At 51.0% G+C, this 22,033-nt stretch overlaps 1 protein-coding gene across 4 annotated transcripts in view; it reads left to right on the top strand.

Moving 5' to 3' along the window:
* The window catches only part of Ush1c (Usher syndrome 1C), a 48,357-nt gene extending 40,204 nt beyond the window's left edge, over positions 1-8,153 (top strand). For 2 of the 4 annotated variants that reach the window (XM_005380388.2, XM_013512089.1), the window contains 7 exons: positions 531-572; positions 921-974; positions 1,189-1,288; positions 4,279-4,388; positions 5,603-5,658; positions 6,563-6,671; positions 7,689-8,153. In XM_005380388.2, coding sequence (XP_005380445.1) covers positions 531-572; positions 921-974; positions 1,189-1,288; positions 4,279-4,388; positions 5,603-5,658; positions 6,563-6,671; positions 7,689-7,733 — 516 coding nt within the window. In that variant the 3' untranslated portion in view covers positions 7,734-8,153. The remainder of the gene's footprint in view (positions 1-530; positions 573-920; positions 975-1,188; positions 1,289-4,278; positions 4,389-5,602; positions 5,659-6,562; positions 6,672-7,688) is intronic. The other 2 variants (XR_260217.2, XM_005380389.2) reach the window with 2 other exon arrangements.
* The last annotated feature ends 13,880 nt before the right edge of the window (positions 8,154-22,033 follow it).

The raw sequence follows: 22,033 nt of genomic DNA, 5'->3' as shown, positions 1-22,033 counted from the left end.
GTGATTCTGGGGAGGGCCGGTGTCCTGGCTCTGGTCCCTTCTCCCCACTGCCTTGTTTCTAAAATCTTGGGGGCAGTGACTCCACAGCAATCTCCTTAAGCCAGGGGCCCATAGCTGTGTTCTCTTCCCTCTGCCAAAGGACCATACGGCCCAGGGCGGGGGCAGGGCACTGGGTGGAGGGGCGTGGCTTCCCCGCAGGGCCTGGCATGGCTTGTTGGGCACTTGGAGGAGGTGAGGTAGGGTTGAGAGGCTGACATTAGGGGTGGGACTTTGTGGAGGGCAGGGGCTGCCTTCCCAGGGTTTAGACACCAGCAGCGTCCTGTCCACCCACTGGACCATACAGGGGCTGGGCTGGGCACCTCCCCCCTGCCCTGAGCAGGGCGCTCTAGCTCTTGGCACCAGCTTCCTCCCTGTGCCCTCTCCCAGCCACACCTCCCCCACCTCTGACCCATTCGCGCTCTCCCTCTTCTGCCCTGGCCTACGAGAGCCTCTGCTCTGCTGCCCTAAAGCCCTCCCTTGCTTCCTTCCAGGATTTCCGGAAATATGAGGAAGGCTTTGACCCCTACTCCATGGTAAGAGATAACGCCCTGCCGCAGGAGTGAGCCCAGGAAGGGGGGATGTGTGTGTGGAGGGTGTTACAGGGCTCTTGGTGCTGGTGAATTCTGGGCCCTGGGCCCCAGGAGACCCCAGCAGCTCTTTCCTGGGAAGGCTCCTTCCAAATGGCCTTCGAGGGAGAAGTGAATGGGGAGGGAGGGTGGCGCCAACTGCATGCCAGGATTGTGCTGTGTTTGCAAGGCCGGTCCTCACATAAGCCTGGAAGAATGCATCTGGGACCTGTGTGGCCATCTGTCTGTGAGTGTCCACTGTCCCCCAGGGCCTGGGGACACTCCCACCCCTCAGCAGACTTTTTTTCCTCCCAGTTCACCCCAGAGCAGATCATAGGGAAGGACGTTCGGCTCCTGCGCATCAAGAAGGTACCGGGGCACAAGGTGGAGGAGGGGCCGGCCGCCATCCTTCTCTGCCCCCGCCACCTGGGCTGCCTCCTTCCCCTACTCCCAAGGGCCCATTTTCTCCCCAAGGGCCTCACCGTCCCCTGCTCTCTGTGGCACTGTTCAGAGGCTCCTTGGTGCCCAGGTGCCCACAGGCTGCTGTCTGCTTGGCCCCTAAGACCCAGTCTCCTCTAACCAGGAGGGATCCTTAGACCTGGCCCTGGAAGGCGGTGTGGACTCCCCGATCGGAAAAGTGGTCGTCTCGGCTGTGTACGAGGGGGGAGCAGCTGAGCGGCATGGTAAGCGGGGTCCATCCCTGCCCTGGTGAGGGGACACTGTGATGGTGGCACAAGTCCCCCTGGGAAGCAAACAGCTGCCCACTTGGAGTAGGATGGCAGCTACTCAGGAAATCCAGGGCAGCCAGCGCACCCTCTATCCAATCTGGCATGTTGCCTGGGGGCATGCCACAGTGCCAGGTCCTGTGTGTACCCCGCCACACCAGATGCTACACCTCCCTCCAGGGGCTCCCAAGCTAGTGGCAGAAACATGCCCAGAACAATCAGATACTTCCTAACTGTACTGTGCACAAAGGACTGACAAGGAACCTAGGGACAGAGCAGCTTTGAGGACCCATGGAGGGGAGGCGGGTAAGGGAAGGCCCCTTGGAAGGGCAGTGTCTGAGCCCAGCCCTAAAAGATGAATTGCAGGCCGGCTGTGGCAGCACATGCCTCTAATCCCAGATTTTGGATGGCGCTGAGGCAGGAGGATTGCCGTGAGTTTGAGACCAGCCTGGGGTACATAGTTCAAGTCCAGCCTGAACTGCACAGCAAGACCCTGTCTCAAAACAAAAAAAAAAAAGAAAAAGAAAAAAAGAGGGAGGGAGGGAGGAGACCTCTGTACCAACCTTGTGAAAAGGAGAGAGGGTTTTGCAGAAGGGAACAGCACACAGAAAAGCAGGAGAGAAGCCACCCAAATCCGACCTATCCTTTGGTGATGATAGTGCCTGGAGAACTAAGGACGTGTTGGTACTAGTCTAAGTACCCAGCATGTATGCACTCCTGAGTCCAAGTGTTTCCAGCAAACCCCAATGGAGATGTTATAATTATTCCCATTTTGCAGCTTAGGAAACTGAGGCACAGAGAAGTCAAAGTAATTCTTTGAGCACCCACAGCTGATAAAAGGTGGAGGCAGGACTTGAATGCAGACAGATTGGCCATTTGGCTTTCCTACGGGCGCAAATGCCACTCTGCCTGAGGTCCTCGGCAGCCTTGCCCCTCCTAGAAACCCCCACGGCCTATGTCTCTCTCAAGGCTTTTCCTTTGTCCCTTTTTCAACAAAAGCAGTCCCTGCTGGTGAGCGACGTTTTGCAGATGCCAGGCTCAGTGTCTTGCTTCAAACGCTCCTCCCCTTCCCCTGTCAGACAGTGTCAGAAACTCCGCCATTGCTGATTTCTTCTGCCACATCTGAGGGGCTCTTAAGCACCCACAGAGGAGGAGCCCCTGGCCCTTCCCTTCCCAGGCTTGAGTGGGAATCCTGTGATCAGACCCCTGGGGCAGCCCTGGCTGGTGTCACCCCTGCCATGGGGAGGGATGGAGGTGCTGGGAGGGGGGTGTCCTGAGGCAGGAGATGGGGCGAAGGGAGAGGCGCCCAGTGGCTGGTAGCCAGGTTCTGCTGTCACCAAGGTGGGTGTGCACCCTGGGAACCCAGGCTGCAGGTCAGCTCTGCCACCCGTGACCTCGGTGGCCTCCATGCCCTCGACACCCTCTGAGTCTCCCTGTCACCTGAAGGAGGCACTTGTCCAGTGACGCAGCTCCTATGGCTGACTGCTGCTGCGTGCCCTCCTCTGGCTTCATTTCTGTGCCTTCCAAGGGGGCGTTGCTGCTTGGCCCAGGGAGGCCAACTGTCTCCTTGTCTGGCAGGGAGAGAAGAATAGGACAGGTGACTCTTTCGGGTCCTCCCCACTGCCCTCTTGGCCCTGAGGCGCCATCTTGGATTTGTACAAAAAGAAAAAGTGGAAGTCACCTGCCCCAGTTCCTCCGTCCAGAGGACACTGCTGTCCGCAGTCTGGTCCCAAGTCTCTTTGGACATCCATGTGGCTGGGGGAAGTTCCAAGGAGCACTTGCGTTTTAAGACGCCTCGGCCACCATCTTCAGTAGCACATACTACCCTCCCATGGGCTTCATGGAGGTGCTATTTCAGCGTTGTTCAGACATCGGGACTGGGAGAAATTCCTCAGAAAGGGTCATGATGTCAAAGAGGCATGGGAAACCGTGTTCAATCTGTCCACTTAGCCACGGTATGTATTCATGAACTCACGGCTCTGACAACTCCTGGTTAGCTTATAATTGAATTCTTCCCCCAAATTGTTAAGATCATAGGACAGCTTATCCAGGGACACCTTTTAACACCAGTCACGTAGTCAACAAATACCTACTGAGCTCCTGGTTTTTGCCAGACATTATGTAAAATGCAGGGAATAAAGGAGTGAACCAGAAAGACAATCCTTGCCATCGTGGCACTGACCGTATGGTGGGGGAGACCACCACCAGTAACAAGTTTTTAAAATGCAGTTCGGAGCACAAATTATGTGCCACGCAGGAAGAGACCAGGGCACTGGGAGAGAAGACCGGAAGGAGCTGCTTTCTTTTTTTTTTTTTTTGTCTTTTTTGAGACAGGGTCTCGCTACGCAGGTCAGGCTGGTCTTGAGCTCACTTTGTAGCCCAGGTGGGTCTCGAACTCTTAACAATCCTCCTGCCTCAGCCTCCCGAGTACAGAGATTACAGGCATGCACCACCACACCCGGCAGGAGCTGCTTTTGATCAAATGGGATCAGAGAAGCCCTCCCTGTGGAGGGAATTTTCAGACCCAGAAGAAGAAAGAGAGAAGGCATTCTAGGAGGAATGGCCTGCAAGGCTGTGGACAGGGACAAGCGGGAGAGACCCTGAGCAGGACAGCATGGTCGGGCACCTGGGAAAGGTGCAGCTAGAGAACTAGCTCGAGTCTCTTGTCAGCTTCCTGGAAATGCAGATCTGTCCCCTCGGTAGTGATCAGGGCCCATGCAGGAGCTCCGGCCACAAGTCCTTGTGAAGTGTCCCAATTCTACCGAGCCGGGGGGAAGGTCTGGGGACAGGGCAGAGAGGAAGCACTGTGGTTGACTAGGGGCAGTGCTTCCCTCCTGCTTTCGGAGCCCAAGGCTGGCCTCTCCTGCGCCCACAGCGACTCTCCCTTGCAAGCCCCAGGCCAGGCACACGTGCAGCCCTGCTGGGCACTCAGCTCCATTTTCCCACAGGTGGCATTGTGAAGGGGGATGAGATCATGGCGATCAATGGCAAGATCGTGACGGACTACACCCTGGCAGAGGCGGAGGCCGCCCTGCAGAAGGCCTGGAATCAAGGCGGGGTAAGACCGAGTCCCCTCCTCGCCTTCTTCTCCTACCTGCCTCAGCCCCTGGCCTCTGCAGCCAGGCCTCGAAGTTGGGTGCCTCATCCCAGGTTGGGCACCTAAGATCCAGACAACCTCCAAGTAACTGGCATATACCCCTCATCCAGCCAGTGGACTACATCTGATAGCAGTGGCACAAACGCAAACTCCGGCACACTGGCCATGGCCGTGCACCCCGCGCACGGAGTAGGAGTCATGTGCTGGGGGGCACCGGAAAGCATTAACAGAAGTAGAGAGCCCAGGATGAAGGAGGGGCTGGTGGTAGCCAGCTCCGTATGCATTAGACGCCCACCTGGGTCAGGACCACCATGAAAGGTCTCCCACAGGCTGTGTACTGCACAATCTGAGGGGGTGCCCTCCTACAGACCATAGCACGAATGGTGCCCACTCATGTTGTGCAATGCACAACCTGTGTAACTGTACGCAGGCAGCCGAGCCTGAGGTATTAAGTTCAGTGCCGAGGACGCTGACCAGATGGGCCTGGGACCCACATGAAGGGATGTGGAGAAGAGAAGACTTACGGGTAACACGATGACCGTCTTTGATTATCTGAAGGGCTGCCTTGGAGTAGAGGGAGCAGAAGTGCTCTCTGTGATTCTGGAGGGCAGAGCTGAATTGGATGGAGGGTGGCTCTGGGGAGAGCGATTTCAGCTCAGTTTTGGGAGCTGTCGCATGGCAGATGGGCAGTGCTACTTCAGGTACCTTTCAGGGATACCTGCAAGCCCAGGACAGATGCCGACTGGCAAGCCAAGGATGGCGGAGATGCCGCTGAGGGGACTCAGGTGTTGGGATCAGAAAGCGAGCTCAGAATCCCCCAGGAGGCATGCCCCGGAATTACCCGGGAAGCGTGCTGGAAACACCAGGACCATCCCAGACTTCCCAGAACCGGGTCCAAGAGACTTGTCCAAATCCCCTCAGGTGGTCCTGAGGATGCTCCTAGCGTTACTTGGGGGCCTCGCGCTCACATCTCTATGGCTGGGAAGTCTTGGAGTCTGGAAATGTCCTCCAGAGCTCAGGCAGGAGGACTCCAGCCCTACGTGTGTCCACTTCCCCAAGGGAAGCAGGCACAGCCGGCTGTCCAAGCCGTGGGCACAGGGAAAGGCATGGAGCCTCAGGGCAGATGTGTCGTCCACCCGAGTGTGCCCCCGCAGTCCCATGGCTTCTCCCCACAGGACTGGATCGACCTCGTGGTTGCCGTCTGCCCCCCCAAGGAGTACGATGATGAGCTGTAAGTGTGCAGACACCTGGCCTCTTTCTCCCCCAGCACCCTGGCCGCCTTCTCCCAGCCTCCCCCAGCCACAAGGAATGGCTCAGGCCCACTGCTGCTCGCATTCAAGGGTCCTAGAACACTCTGGGCTAGAGAAGCCCCGGAACCAATCACTGTCCCCAGGTGGTGTCAGAGTCACCCCCAAGGCTGTCACGTAGGGAAACCGAAGCTCAAGGTCTCAGACCAAGTACAGCGTATTTGGGACAAAGACTCCGCAATCCTTGATTCCCCACTCAGAACTTGATCCCTGGCACCACTGCCAGGTAACGACTTCAGTGTCCCTATGTCACTCCTGGCAAGGTCTTGCTGATGTCTCACTGTGTTCGCTCTTGCTGTGTCTCCAGACAGCCAGGCCACAGGCTCTTGTCCCCACACTGGGCTCTCCACGGAGCCTTGGCCTGGGCCTGAGATAGCCTGTGTCAGTCTGTGTCTCTCTGTCCTCCCTGTCTCCCTCCAGTCCCTCCCTAGCTGTCCCTGTGCTTCCCCCATCTCTCTCCCCCTCCCTCTCTCTCCCCCTCCCCGCTTTGCTTGCCCCTGGCTCTCAATCCCCACTTCGTCCCCCCTGGCATGCTGCATGTGTTTGTATCTCTCTGTTGCTCTCTGTCTGTCTGTCTGTCTGCCTCTGCTGGGGTCTCTGTCGCCGGCTCTCCACCCACCACTCCCACCCTCACTGTCTGTCACAGCCATGCCTGCTGACTCCCCCTGCCCAGCGGAGCCCGACTTCCCCACCTGTCTTGCCCCTGATGTTGACCCCAGGGCCTAGGCAGGACCTAAGACAGGAGGCAAGCGCAGGGAGAGGCCGGGCAGAGCTGTGCCCAGGAGTAACGGCGTTCTTTTTGTTTCCTGCTCTGTTCTGTGTATGTAGCTCTTCTCTTCCCTCCTCTGCAGCCGAAAGCCCCCAGCCGGTCCGAAAGCTCCTTGAAGCCGGTTCTCCCGTGTACAGACACGGGTTTCTCCTGCAGCTGGAGCCCACGGTGAATAGGCAGGAGGCCGCAGCCATCCGCCCGTGCCACGTGTGGTGGCCACGTGCTGCCCACGTTGCCGGCGGGTTCTTTGGACTGGCATCTGGCAGGAACATGAGGCATCATCCTACTGGCTTGGGATGCAGCTCTGACAGCCCTTGTGAATGGGCTTGGGTCTCCACCGTGACATCCAGTGAGCCGGGGAGAGCCCTGAGCTCCATTGTTTGCTGGCAGAACCAGTGCTTCACGCCAAGCATGCTGGGCTGGGAAAGCCCACAGGAGTCCCACCTGCATGTTCCCGCTACCCCAGGGGTGTCCTCAGCCAAACGTGCCTCCCTTTCCCATGGGTGCCACCCTGTTGGAGCTCCTGCTCCACCTGACCCAGGCTTAGGTAAAGCTGACCCTGTTACACGGTCTGTAAGGCTGGTCCAAAGAACCAGGAGTAGTGGGTTCACATTGCTCATGTCCTGTGTTGCCCTGTCCTGGCCTCAGCCCCAGCTGTCCTCTGCCTTCTTCCTCCCTTGCCTGGGACTCTATCTGTGGGACACATTGCGGAGCTCAGCTTTGGGATGTGGTTCCCTCCCTGTGCCGGGCGGTCGTGAAACTGGGTTGTATGTGGCCTGAAGCCCACAGGCATCATCTGGGGCAGATCCAAACCTGGACTCTTGCAAGTTGGCTTTTCTCTTACAAGTTTCCTAAAACATCAAGGCTTTAAGCTCCCAGGACAGTTGGCCTCCTGAGCCATGGCTCCTGGGGTGGCCGAAGTGGCCCTCTGTTTTCTGTCACTTGCTCTTCCAAAGATCTCTGCTCCTCTTCCTCTCAGTCCCCTCCACGCTCTTCCCGGGAGCCCTCTCTGCTTTCTCCCTGCCTCCTGTGTGCTGTGGCTATGGCTGGTGTGTAGCTGCTCCGGGCTGTGTGGTGGGCAGGGCCTGGGGCTTCCAGGACAGGGACTCCCAGTGTGGGGTCTCGCCCAGGACTGTGTCACCCACCAGGCCTCCGCCTGCCTTGTCCATTTCTTCTTCCCCACAGGACTTTCTTCTAAAGTCTGGAGAGAGAAAGCAATTTCACCCCTAGAAAATGTGAGCCTGGACCTTGCCCTTCAACACAAAGCCTGCCGTCCGTCTTGCAAGTCCGCCAGCAGGTGTCCCTGAAACTCAGCAGCATCCAGGAATTTCCAGCCCTGTGGCCCAGAATGCTGGCTGGACAAGGAATACCTCAGGCCGCTCTGCTGAAGACCAGCACAGAAGGAAGGGAGTAGCCTGTCTTTCCGGCCCAGGACTCTGGCCTCTCTCAGCTCTGGGGACCCCTCCCTTGAGCCTCCTATAGGACCCCAGCCTCTCTCTTCTCTCCATCGTCCCTCTAACCTGTCTCCAGCTGTAACCGCTGCTGCAACTGTACTCCAAGCTCATTGATAACATAAACAAGTTTTTTGTGCAGCCTATCGGAGTCAATTCAAGACTGTCCAATAAAAAAATCTTAAGGTTTCGGCTGCTATCCGAGGATGAGAAGCGGGTCCCTGCGCTGTGACCTGCATCTGATGTGAGGAGGTGATAAAACGGCCTGGCCGGCCAGGAGCAGAGCTGAGGCAGCAGGAAAACAGCTGGGTGGGGCTCGGGGTGTTCTTAGCAGAGAGAGGCCAGGAAAAGAGGTCCAGGTGGCAGGGCCTTTGCTCTGTTCCAGAAGCAGGAAGCCCCAGCAGTCACCTCAAGGTGTGGAGTCCCTCAGTCTCTCTCAAGGACAACATGACAGCAGCTACTGCTCTTGGGGTCACCAACACAGCGTGGGAGGGGGTGCAGGGAGTCCACCCTCTCCATGAGACTTCTCAGACGATCTCATGGAGGAAGAAAGGGACAGAAGTGGGAGTGTCACCCCAAGGCCTCAGCAGAGGCAAGCTAGGGCCTCCTGGTTACAGGCAATCGGGACTCTAGCTCCAGGAAAAACTGGAGTGGCAAATCCCATACAAATCCCAGGCGCCTCATGCAGATCCAAGATAAGAAAGCATGGCATCCCTGAGAGCTGGGAATGGAAGGTGGTTTTGATCCAGCGTGTCCTGGAGGTCCAGCTCTTGTGGCGGCAGCCTCAGGGCCTCTTAGCTTCTTCAGCCACCCTCCCATCTCTGTCACCAGCTCCCTGGACTTCTGCAAAGCTCAGCTTGGACATACTGTCAAAGTCACTTCCTTGCAGGGCATGGTGGCACATGACTAACCCCATCCCTCCAGGAGGCTCAGGCAGGACTGCAAGTTCAAGGTCAGCATGGGCCACTTAGCAAGACCCAGTCTCAAACTAAAAATAAAAAAGGGCTGGATGCAGCTCAGTGTGAAGGTCCTGGGTTCAGTTCCTAGTACCACAGACATCATCATCATCATCATCACCATCATCAGTGCCCGTCCTAGAAGACCCTCACCTACACTTCCACCACCACTGGCTCGGTTCAGTTGGGCTAACTCACCTGAGTTCAGGAACCAATCGCAAGGCCTGTGGCTGGCAGCATATGTGGGCTATACTATTCCTTGATTTCACCAAGGAAATCAGTTCCCTTTAGGAGGTTGTGCTTATTGATCTAAGTACATAGCAGATTAATTGGTACCAATCACATAAGAAGTAGAAAGGTCAGCCAGGCACGATGGTGCATTCCTGTAATCTCAGCACTCTGAGAGGCCGAAGCAGGAGCGTTGAAAGTGCAAGCCCAGCCCACGCAGGCAGTTTAGCAACTTAGCGAGATGCTGTCTCAAAAAATAAAATAAAATAAAATGGCTGGGAATGTAGCTCAGTGCGAAGGCCCTGGGTTCGATCCAGGAGAGGGAATTCAGAAGATTTGTGTGAAGTAATCGGTTCCTGACCAGCTTTGGGGGCCATGAGAGGTAAGGCCGAGGGTGGAGTCCACAGGAGGACTGAGGCAGACATAGGGATCACATCAGGGACCAAGGCTGAATACTTAGGGCCGAAATACATCCAGGCCACCCATGGTCCTTGTGCCACTGGTCCCCCGTCACTTGAGGTGGACCCATTGCCCCTATCCCCATGCTGTAACCTGCCCTTGGCAGCCGCTAACAGCTTATGAAATCCAGCCACCAGTGACCCCTGTAGCCACCCTTAGAGTGTGACCGCTATCCCTAGATGTCTAGGAAAACCCCCACCCCTAAATGTTGAGGCCAAGGAGCAAGTGACCAATTAGAGACCCTTTCAACTGCACCCCACAGTGGAAACACAACCCTAAAAGGCTGGGAACTCGAGGATCTCTTTGACTCTGAGTTCTTGGCATTCTGTCCCTCTCATTGAAGTAGCTTCCCACAGCGTCCCCAGGGTTGTGGAGCTGGCAGCTTTGGGCCTCTCACCTCTGCCTCTGAGATGCTCCCTGCGGGCCTCTGTGGGCTGGGAAGCTCATTCCCACCCAGCCCCAGAAGAATTCTCAATTCTCAGCTTTGGGTAGGAAACTGTTTCCTGAGCTGAGAGCCCTGTTCTCTCCTGCCCCGTGGTGGCACTTCCCTGATCCCTGGGGCCCAGGCTGGCCTGACTTCTGTGAGAACTGGAAGAGGCAGGCATGGACCCTGGAGAGGGCAGGTGGAGAGGGCAGAGGGCCACAGCTGCAGCCCAGGGCTCCCCATCCCTGCTGCTGACCTACATAGCAATGATTGCTACCAACTACTAAGGCGCCCTGACTTAGGGTAATTCATTCCACTGTGATTTTTTGGCTTTACAATGGTGCAAAGGCAATAGACATTCAGTTGAAACTTTACTTCAAATGTTTAACTTTGATCCTTTCCCTGGCCAGCAACATGTGGAGTGTGATACTCTCTGGCAACCCTGAGCAGTGTGAGCCACAGCTCCTAGTCAGCCACAAGCTCCCCAGGGGAAACAACCCATGTTCTGTGTACTATGTTGCTAAGTTGCTATGATGACTGGTAGGTTAGGTGTCTTATGTGCATTTTTAGCTTATAATATTTCCAATTTATGATGGTGCTATACTTTACATCTGGAAAGTCCCCCCAGGCCTGTGTGGTAAGATTTAGGGTCCAGTTTGATGCTAATAGAAGATGGTGGAAGAAATGGGGTCCAGCGGGAGGAGTTAGGTCTTTGGAGATGTTCCTTGAAGGAGATTATGGGTCCCTTCCTCTCTTCTTGGCTTCTGGCCATGAAGTGTGGGCCTTCCCACAATGTACTCCCACCATGACGTGATGCCTCAACACAGGCTCAAGAGCAATGTATCCAAAAACCTCCAACACTGCAAGCCAGAATGTAACTTTGCTACTTTTAGGCTGTTTATCTCAGGTATTTTGTTACAGTAATGGAAAGTTAGCTAACTGATGGGTGTAGCAAGACCAGCGGTATCTAACACAAAACTATTTGCCATAACCTAAGCTTGCTATAAGTTAAGTTTTATTTTGAAAGCTGTTGCATTTTCAAACATAGCACAGATATGTTAATTTTCACCTTGAAGACACCTGCTTAAGTCACTTAAATGAGCAATCAAATCCACCAAAAATGCTAAATCTACAAACCACTTTTCATCTTCAAGGGTTGGCACAAATTTTCCTTTTCAGTCCATAAATGACTTGATTTCATCTCTCAAATCATAAAATCTTTTCAACATTTTGCCTCAATTTAGCCATCTTACTTCAGAAAAGTAAATGATATCCCTATAATTAGTATCCATACTTTAAGGAACTCCTGAAATTGATGATTCAGTCCCTTGGACCCTATAAAATTCATAGCTTTGATGACGATTTGCAAGGCATTATCCATTTTTAAGGCTTCCACACATGAATTTTCTTGATGTATTATGCAGCAATATTTCATCAAATGTGAATTCTAGCAGTAATTGCATCATCATCTACTGATTTTATAGATCCCCTTTGTTTTTAACCAACTATCATTAGCACACCATTAAAAGCGACACCAGGTATGTTAATATGTGACAAAAGTTAAAGAAAATTGCTTTAATGTGATTTTTCACCGCTTCCTAAAATTCATGACATTTAGCTGTGTCTTAATGGCATGAAAAAAGCTGTTTGTGGTGGTTTATATCTAGATGTCCCCCCAAAGCCTCATGTGCTCCTAAGTGGGACTTTTGGAAGCTGATTGGATTACAGAGCAGTTAGGATTAACAATTAGATAGGTAGAGAGATAGATAGATAGATAGATAGATAGATAGATAGATAGAAGATAGATACCGTGAATAAGTGAAAGAAAACCAACTAAGGAACTAACTTCTTTGAGAAAAGAGCCTTTCTTAGCCTTTCAGCTCTAGGTCCCCCAGAAATAATGGCTACTTACGTTTCCTAGGAGATGGGATCTGGTCACTTTGTATGTGACTCAGAAGGGTTCATGTCCCTTCCCAGCTCCTCCCTGGACGCTCTCTGCTTCCCTGCTACCGTGACACAAGCAGCCTTCCTCCTCACGGCCCTCTGCTTTTCTGCCTTGGAGACAGCAAACTGTAGATTGAAACCTCAAAGAAATGCGAGCCCAAGTAAACCTCTCCTCCTTGAAGTTGCAGGCATTAGTTATTTTGTGACAGTGACAAGGAAAGTGACTAAGACACCATTTCTTCAGCTACATTGTATCCATTATCAGTATCTCTATGAGAATGGCAACCTGAGCCACTCCCGAGCATCAATATTTTCATCTGTCACCAAAGTGTAAAATTTGACACTCACAGCTGTACTCTCCAAATCTCTTTTAATAGATTTTTCTGTTTCTTTAATACCCTGGCTGTAGTTTGGTGAGACAAACTGATGTTAGAAAAAGCCATTTTTTTATTCAGACACATTGCAGATCCCATGCTTTGCACACATTGCTTAGTAAATTCGCCATTGATAAATGATGTTGATCTTCTAACTAGCTTGTATAATAGAAAACTTTGCTAAAAATGTGTTGAGATTATAAGCTTTTTTGGTTCACAGCTATTTTGTCTTTACCATTCTTTACATTCTTTGTCAGCCAGCAGATTTAGTGGCTTATTTTTGCATATAATATCTTTTCAGATTGCGATCTTTGAGAACTGACACAATTTTCATACAAATTAAGCATAGCACCTTGTCATTTGTCTTAACAAAGAAGTACTCATCTGTCCATTTTTTGTTTGTTGGTTTGTTTTTGTTTGTTTTGTTTTGTTTTGCCCTTGCCAGGCAGGCTGTGTGCCACTGAGCTAAATCCCCAGCCCCTCATCTGTCCATCTTTCATTGAACACTCCATCACGATTTTTCTCTTTTGGGGTTCTGTTTTCTTTTGAGATGACACTGAAGCCATGCTGAGATTTTTTAAAAATTCATAAATAAGCAACAACTTATTTTTCTAGTGTCTGTGATGTTGTATATATAATTATAACAATATCAAAAGCAAAAAATTATTTGATGCATTTTTACACTTCCTATATACCGCAACTACTAAAAAAGCTCTTTTGACTCATTAAATTATTTTAGTAAATAACACAAGCCTGAGTTTAATAATTAAACAGGAAAACTTACATGTCTGCTTAGTAACAGCAAATGTCCATCTTCACAGGCACACACATATGTGGGTAGGTTGAGATGCTGGTATCAGTAATCACTGCAGTCTACACACCCAGGTGCCCAAGCACACGTGACGTCTAATACACTTGAGTCTTCATTTGACCAACTGGTGGGTACAGGAGGCTGAATTAACATTGCACCAAGCCTTCCCCTACACAGTACTCTGTAGTCATGAAGAATATCACTAAAAATCACACAACTGTGTTAAAAGTTTACAGTCTTGTGGGGCCATGTTACCAGCTGTGCAGGACCTACTGTGGCCATGGGCTGAGGCTGGGTACACCCAAGCAGGCTAACACTGTGGTAAATTGAGGAACATCTCTGCCAGGTGCCTGTCCCCAAGCACTGGGCTGCACTGTAAATGTGTAGTGACTTGATTAACCCTTACAATGAACCCTAGGAGGAAGACAATGCCATTATCTTCACTGGGGAAACTGAGGCACCTAGGTGTTCAGTAACAAGTCTGGGCTTAAAGAGTAAGTAATACCGGATTTAGAATTAGGTGGGTGGCCCAGGGTGTCTGTAGCATTAACCACTGTACCATCCTGCTTCAAGTAGATGAGAAAGAAGTGATATACAGAATCAAACTTCAGGAGCACCAGGAAAACATCCACCCAGGAACTAATTCTGCCCTACTTCTCCTTTCTATTTTGTTGTGTCTTTCCCTTTGCAGAGTGAGCCCACCAAAGCCTGGAGCAGATCCTGTCTCTCCCCTACTTGGGGCTCTTCAGTGGTTTCCTTGCTGTCCTCAGGACAATGACCAAACTCTTACTTTGCACATAAAGCCCTATATCACCTGGCCCCTGGCCACCTCTCCAGCAGGTCTCTTGCCAATTGCTGCCTACGCTGTGGGCACATGGAACTCTTCTATTTCCTGGACTCGCCTTGCTCCATCACTTCCGTTGTCTGTCCTCCTCAAGACCATGTGAACTTGCTATGCACCTTTGCAGGCCCAGGTCAATAGTAAGAAGGAAGCCCTGGGTTTGGCATAGACTGAGAACTCAGATGGTGTGAGCTTGCTGCTCCCTCCTGACACAGGGCCGGTGGTTGCAAGTGACAGAAACCCAACTCAGAAGGACCATTTACATGAAAAATCCAGGGATATTTTTTGATGTCAGCTTTGGCTGGATCCAGATGCTGAAAATGTGACATCAGGACTCTGCTCAAGCATCTGTATGAGTCAGAGTTTGCCAAAGAAGTAGGAACAATTATATTTGTACGTACATATGGAGAGAAGGAAAGAGAGTATTGTTTTGTTTCTGTTTTAAGGAATTGGCTCACACAATCATGGGGCTAGCAAGCCCAAACTCTTTAAGGAAGGCCAGCAGGAACCAGGGAAGAGTTGATATTTTAGCTCAAGTCCAAAGACAGCCTATTGGCAGAATGCCCTCTCCGGTTGGGGACATCAGTCATTTTTTTCAATTAAGGCTAATTGGATGAGGTTCACCCCCATAATGGAAGTGAATTACTCAATGTCCACTGACTTGGATGTTAATCTCATCTAAAAAGTGCCTTCATAGTGAAATCTAGATGTGTTTGACTAAATATCTGAACATTGTGGCCCAGCGGAGTTGACATATAAAATTAACCATCGCACCATCTCTTGGCTCTACCCTCGTCTCGTTGGCTCTTTCTACACCATTCCAAATGTATTCTACCAGGAAGTGCAAGCCAGTGGATAAAGCACGTCTCTGTCCTGATGAGTCACTCTGAGTAGCTCAGTGCGGGCATGTGCCACCCTGGTTGGCCAGACCCAGGTCAACTTCCACCTATGGAGCCAGGGGGTAAAGTTCTCCCTGCCAGGACCACACAGACTAAATAAAAGGGAAGGATGTGTTCCAGAAGGAAAAGCAGGGTGGGTCCTGCTACAGAAGAAGGGTTGAAATGGATCCGAGCAGGCACAAAGGCTGTCCCTAAGTGCTGCTGTCACCAGAAGTGAGCCTCCCTCCCTTCCTTTGGTTCCTGCCTTTCCTCTGCCAGGGACCTATCCTGAGAAGGCCCTGCGGAACCCCTCTGTGTGGATCACCTAACTCCCAGCTCCTGGACTGGTTGCTTGGCCACCACTTGGGGATGAGAAATGAGAAAATGAGAGACCCTGCTATAACTCAAGAGCCCCAGAGCTGAGATGCAGGTTCCAACCCTTGTTCCCCAAATGTCCTGAGAAGTAAAACTGAAATGAGACCTCAGTCACATTACTTAATTTCTGTCTTTGTTCTTCAGTTATAAAAAGGATATAAACAGTACCCACTTTATAGAATTGTGAGGATAAAAGAAAAAACAGAATAAAGTACTTAGAAACAGCTCTTGGTTCTCAAATTAATATTCATTTTTTAAACATCTGGAATAGATGTTGCAGAAAGAGCAGGCTGGGGCCTTTTTGTCTCTTAGGGCTGGAGTTTCCTAGCAGCAGGCACCCATCTCTGTACCCCCACACCTATGCCTGGAGCAAATGGGGGGCTTGCCCCACCCATCTGCTTGTGCATTCAGTGCAAAAAATCATTCCTGTATTCTCCATTTCTCTATGGAAGCAACCCTTGCTCCCCAGAGAGGCCACCAGCTAAGCATGTGCGGGCATGAGTGTACGTGGTGGGGTTTTCATATTCACTGTTATTAATTTTATTCAGAATGCACACAGAGATAGAAGAGATGCAGACTTCTTGTCAACTATTTTCCAGTAGGTAGTAAGTACATCATTTCCTTTTGCCCAGACTTTAACCCTGGGACAATGCAAAGAAAATCCAATAGAAAATTCTCCAGCAGGAGATGTAAGGGGTGGAAAACAATAAATTGTCTCTGTTTTGTACACAGGAGATAGACACACACACACACACACACACACACAAGCACATACACACACACTCCCCACAAAGGAGAGGGAGAAACACAGTTTTGCTTCTTTGAGGAAGGATGGCCAGAATTAGGGATCCTCATCCCGACCTTTAGAAATGTAAATACCGGGCCTGGGGATTTACAGGCAGTGGCACAGCGCCTGCCTGGCAAGCGTGAGGTTGTGAGTTTGATTCTCGGTACTGAGAAAAAAAAAAAAAAAAAACAACCAAACAATGTAAATACCTAGGGCTTCCTGTCACCTTGGGGGCTTAACCTTAGGACTTGGTTCTGGCCTTCTTTAGCATAAGGGAACCTTCACTTTTTAAAAAAAAAATCGTGCTAAATTACACATAACATAAAATTTACTATCTTAATCATTTCTAAGTGTCCAGTTCAATTGCATTAGAACACCCACATTGTACAACCATTACCACCATCCATCTCTAGAATGTTTTACCTTGTAAAATTGAAACTGTGTACCAATTAAACAAAAAAGAATTGCTGGGTTACCAACCCCCATTCCACTTCCTATCTCTATGAATATGACTACTCTAGGTAATTTGCATATTTTATCTTCTGTGATTGGCTTATTCCACTTACCTAATGTCCTCGAGGTTCATCCATTGCGGCCCTTGTTGGACTTTCCTTCCTCTTTAACACTGAATAATAAATATTCCATTGGATGTATTACTTCATTTTATTTAACCAATCCATCTCTCAGTGGATGTTTGGGCTGCTCCGCATTTTTGCTACTGTGAAGAGTGCTGCTATCCATCCATGGAGGCAAGCATATCTCCTCGAGGTCCTGCTTTTGATTCTTTTAGGACTATGCCTCAAAGTAGAATTGCTGGGTACATTTTATTAGCCCTTTGGAACGGAAACATTACCTAGACAAATAGCTATTGCTCTAATTTTCATGTATTAGAAGGGCAAAATGCCTCTAGGGAAAGTGAAAACACAATTCCTTATTTTTATGCCATACATTTCCAAGTCTCAGGAGGCATGGGCTTTTAACAGGAGCTCAGAGAAATCCGAAGAATCTTTATTTCCCTGTGTGCACCCACATGAAGTGTGCTGAAGGCAGGTTGCAGACAGCGGCAGGTTCTCCGTGAGCGTCACTGGCAGGCAGTGAAGGTAGCCACCTCGAAGGAAGATGCTCCTTCCTGTCTGGCTGGAGGTGGAACAGCTGGGACCACTCTGGCCACAGATTCTTCATCCAGCCTGGGTAATTCTGAGAACAGTGAGCCACGCTCTACCTGTCAGGCCCTACCGCTCCCCTGACAGGTACTGTGGGGCAAAACCCTACTTGCTACAACCCGGACCCTCCACACAGCCCAGCAGCCACCAGCTCGGCAGCCCCCCAGGTCTGCTATTCCTAAGTGAGAGTCCTCAGATGGATTAAGGCAGCATTCACAAATCCTGGCATAGGTATCCCCTTCTGAGTAAGAGTCCAAAGCTTTTGTCAGATTTTCAAAAATGCCTCCGACTTAAAAGAGGTTAACCTCACTCTCAAAAAAGAGTGACGATAAAAAACATAAACCTTAATAGTGAGATGTTGGGAACTCCCAGGAGACTTGCATCCTTTGACACAAGCTCTAGATTCATCTCTTTACCTCCACCAATTCAGAGGGTGCCTAGCACATAGTCAGAGATCAGTAAATGAATGAAGAGTAATCTGCCAAAACAAAGAGACTACCTCTCTGATGACACAGTGCAAGTCAATGAGAAGGTTGAAACCAATTTATGGACATCAATTTTCCACTTAGCTGAACAAGTACACAGCTGTTACATCCAAGGGTAAACATGATCCCTGGCTGAGTCATTCATTCATGCACCCACTCATTCATTCATCCATTTTACAGATGTTTATTGAAATTATTTAACTCTGTGCCAGAGCTAAAGCCCCTTGAGACTCAGGCTCAGCCCTTAAGTAGCTCCCAGCCCAGTGGGGCACGCAGAACCCATAAATGAACAATCCCAATGTGGTGAGGGCAATGACAGGGACCGTACATAGTGCAGGGAGACCCAAGGGAGGGACATTTCAGGGCATCTACCTCAGGGGAAGTAGCATTTGAACTCAGTATTGAAAGCAGTTACCAGATGGCTGGGCAACTGGGGTGCTATCCCCACAGGAGGAAAATTTCAGCTTCCATTGCCTGGTGTTGAGCATGCATGAGGGTGGCCAGCCTGTAGGGCAGAGTCTATGCGGAAACATGTTAGCTGGGAATGCCGGGAGGGCATCCCGGGAACACGTTAGCTGGGAATGCCAGGGCACCCCGGAGCACCAGCAGTCCCCCAACCCCCGCACACCCCCAGTGCTTTTATCCTATCAAGACTCATTCGCTCACCTACTCACTGCCCTTACTCACTGCTGAGAATTGACCCCAGCTCCCCCACCTGTGCACACCCAAGCGGACAGCTTTCCTTCCCCCGCTGTGCAGGATGGGCCAATCCCCAAGACCGTGTTTCCCCTAAAGACTACCTCTCCAAACCCAGCCAACGTTTTCCTTCTCTCCCCTCTTCTCTCCTTCCCCCTCCTCCTCTCCTCTCTCCATCCCTCCTTTCTCATCCTCTCCCCTTTCTGCCTCCACTCTCCTCCCCTCCCCTTCTTATCCCCTACCTCTCCTCTCTTCTCTTTTTGATAAATATACCATGTTTACCTTGTTTTCCCAGCCACACTGCAAGCCCTTGAGGCCAGGGACCACCCGCTATTGCTTCTTAGAGAACAAGGGTTTTCAAACTTCAGCATTCCCTAGAGGACTTGTTAGTCACTACAGGACAGAGTTTTGAACTCTATCCCCAGAGAGTCGGATTTAATAGGACTGAGGCTGGCCGGAGAATTTGCATTTCTAACAAATTCTCAGGTAATGCTCTTGGCTCAGGGACCGCTCTTTGAGAGCCATCGGTGCAGGAAGTGAATGGGTTCTAAACCCAGCCAAACCTGAGTCCCAAACAAAGTTCTGCATCCTACAGGGCCATGTGACCCAGGATCACTTTCCCAAGGACACAGTGACACTCATTTGTAGGGTTACACAGCAACCCAGCTGGTACACAGCAGCTGCTTAGTAAGTGCCTACTACTGATCGTCTCAGTTACAGGTTGCTGCTCCTACTGGCCACGCCAGGTTATTTCTGCCCATTAGGGAAGCAAGCAGCGTCTCCGTGCTGTTGTCCCCACCCAGTCCTGCTAGGGCCTAGTCCCTGGAACAGCAAAGGGATTCCATGCCATTCCTCTAGCTGCAGTGGAAAAGGGGCTGCTTCTCTCCAGCCTTCTTTCCTGTCTTCTGCCCCAACACCAGAGCATACATATCACATTAAATAATTATTTTTTCAGGGAAATGCTGGCTATCAGAAAAAATAAAACCAGCATTAGCAACTATAAAAACCAATTTGAATTTTTAACTTATACACTTTAGCTAAAAAGAGATTTTCGGCTCTACATAGGTCGTGAGGGGGGAACTCAAGTGATGTTTACTTAGAGCCGATAAATATTAGGCAACAGCTGCGCATCTGTCTCAATGTCTTTGTCCCTGTCTCCCACACTCCATCCTCCTTCCGGGAGTTTCTACGGCCAAAAAGGACAGGTCTTTCTCTGACCACATGCCTGCCTTCCTCCTCCCACACAGAATCACACGGATCACACGCAGTGCTCATGCTTGCTACCTTCCTACACCAAGTTCTAACCAGCACACAAGTGTCCTAGTCCAGTCCGGCTGCTGTAATAAAAACACCACAGACCAGTGGCTTATCAGCAACAGGAATTTATTTCTCACAGCTCTGCTGGCCAGGAAGTCTAAAATCAAGGAGGCAGGAGAATCAGCGTCTGGTGAGGGCCTCATAGTCAGCCATCTTCTCCCTGGAACCCCACACAGCAGAAGGGGCAAATGAGCTCTCTAGGCATGGATCCCACCCGTGAGGCTGCTTCTCACATGACCTAATCATCTCCCAAAGGGCCCATCTCCTAACACCACCACCTTGGGAGCTGGGGTTTGCGGGACATAAGCATTCAGTCCATCGCAAGAAGGAAGTCAGCCACACACTGCCTGGCCAAGCCCATTTCCATTTAGAAATAAGGTAACAGAAGCATAGAATAGTGATTCGCCCAAAGACATAACCAGTAGTGGTAGAGGCAATCCTGGAAAGCCTGTTCTTTAAAAATATAGATACTATCGTTGTCGTGTTTAAGAGCGGGGACATGTTCTCAGGCTGTGTCATTAGATAATGCCGTCATGTCAACACCAAGCATGGATTTCACAAACTAAGACGGCTGTGACATCACTAGGCCATACAGTGTTATGGGGCCACTGTCACGTACGCAGAGTCTAGCTGACTGAAATGGCATTATACGGTGCATGACTGTACTACTGTAAAGAAACGTATGGCAAGCACAAGGTCCTGAGTTCAATTCCTGATACCAAAAAACAAATAAAAAGAAAAAGAAACACAGCCTGGCCAAAAGTGTGAAACGCTGAAGCTGAAACTACAAAAACAAGAAATATTGCAGAAAGTATGAAAAATCTTGGGACCTCCCCCTCCAAAAAAAAAAAAGTCTAAAAGAAAAAGGTCTTGCTGAGTGACCATGGGAACATGATCTCATCTCTCTAAACCTAGTGGTCTCATTCTGAAGGAGAGGGGGTGACAATAGTGTGCACTGCTCGGGTAGCTAACACACACCGAGTGCTGCCCTAGCCCACTCCAGGTCTTTGCTTCCCCTACTGGCTGCTGTCATACACAGCACTGAACTCACGGCATACACACACCTCAGATTCCTGCCTTAGCTCATACACTTGTTCTATTTGGCTGCGTTGTCCCTAGCGCTGGACATTTACTGCCACCAAGTTTTCACGATTTTAACTGATGCTGAAAAGTCAAAGTCTTTCTGCTTCTGAGACAGTCGTGAAGGTTGGAGACCGACTGAGGCCATGGGCCCCTGAGCCCCTGCCTTCCCTGGGATGCACTCTGGGTTGCAGTGCCTGGGCCCCGGGGGAAAAGCCTAGGTTTGGCGGGCAGTGGGCTGGAAAGGCTTGGAGACGTGGAAGCAGCCTCAGCACAAGCTTGAGAAGCTCCTAGGAAAAGGGCTGAAGAGCTCTTTCCTTGATGTCTGGTGATCCTTCCTGAGAACACATGCACTTATGCTCCATACTCCTAAATCTAGGGGTTTTTCTCTCGGAAAAGTATAAGAAGGCATCACATTATCTTTACAATTTCACCCTGTCCTCGAACCTGTGAAGCCTATCCCAGGTCAAGCTAATAATACCCTCCCTTGGCAGGCTGCTGGGAGTGTAGCTCAGTGGGGAGGGCCTGGGTTCTGTTCACCCACAAGAAGAACACAAAGAGGGTTTCACCCTCATTCCTCTGGCAGAATGTACTTCTGCAGCCTTCTTTTCAGCCTGAGGTTAGGACCCCTTCCTGCCGGTCCTCTGCCAGTCACCGGAAGGTTAGGATGTTACAGGGTTGGGTAACAGGAGAGGGTGAGGATGTGGGATCTGAGGAGCTGGCTGGAAACCTCGGGTCAGTCCTGTAACTTCCCCGAGCTTTGTTTCTAGAAGACTGAGGCAGGAGGATCCCAAGTTCGACCGCAACGCCCCGGATTTAGCAAGACTTTTTCAGTAGCAAGCAGACAGGAGTGATTACTACTGCACTTAGCAGGAGTGTTGAAAGATCCTTGTGGGAGAGCTATAGAGTACCTCTGAGACTGCGCTTGGGTGCGCTTCTGAGCATTTCCGAGCGCCCTCCTAAATTAACGCTCCTAATTGGAGGCTTGAGCCACTGGGTCTCCACCCAACCCGCTGATCTCACTGTGTCCCTCCCAGCCTTGCCCAGGTGTGTTCACCCTCGAGACCCCAGCCCATGCGCTCAAGGCCCACGCGGACCTTCTCCCCTCCCCAGCTCCGCGCACACCCACCCGACACGCGTGCGCACCCGCCCCACTGTCCCCTTCCCCTCCCGCTCCTCTCTCCAGCGCCAGAGGCACCAGGGCCCGATTCCCGCTAGAGTCTGGGCACGCGGGGCCCCGCAGGTGGTGGGGCGCGGCGGA

The sequence above is a fragment of the Chinchilla lanigera genome, unplaced genomic scaffold (genome assembly GCF_000276665.1).
Source record: "Chinchilla lanigera isolate Chin_1 unplaced genomic scaffold, ChiLan1.0 scaffold00013, whole genome shotgun sequence".
NCBI lineage: Eukaryota > Metazoa > Chordata > Mammalia > Rodentia > Chinchillidae > Chinchilla > Chinchilla lanigera.
This window is presented reverse-complemented; position numbering and strand designations above follow the sequence as displayed.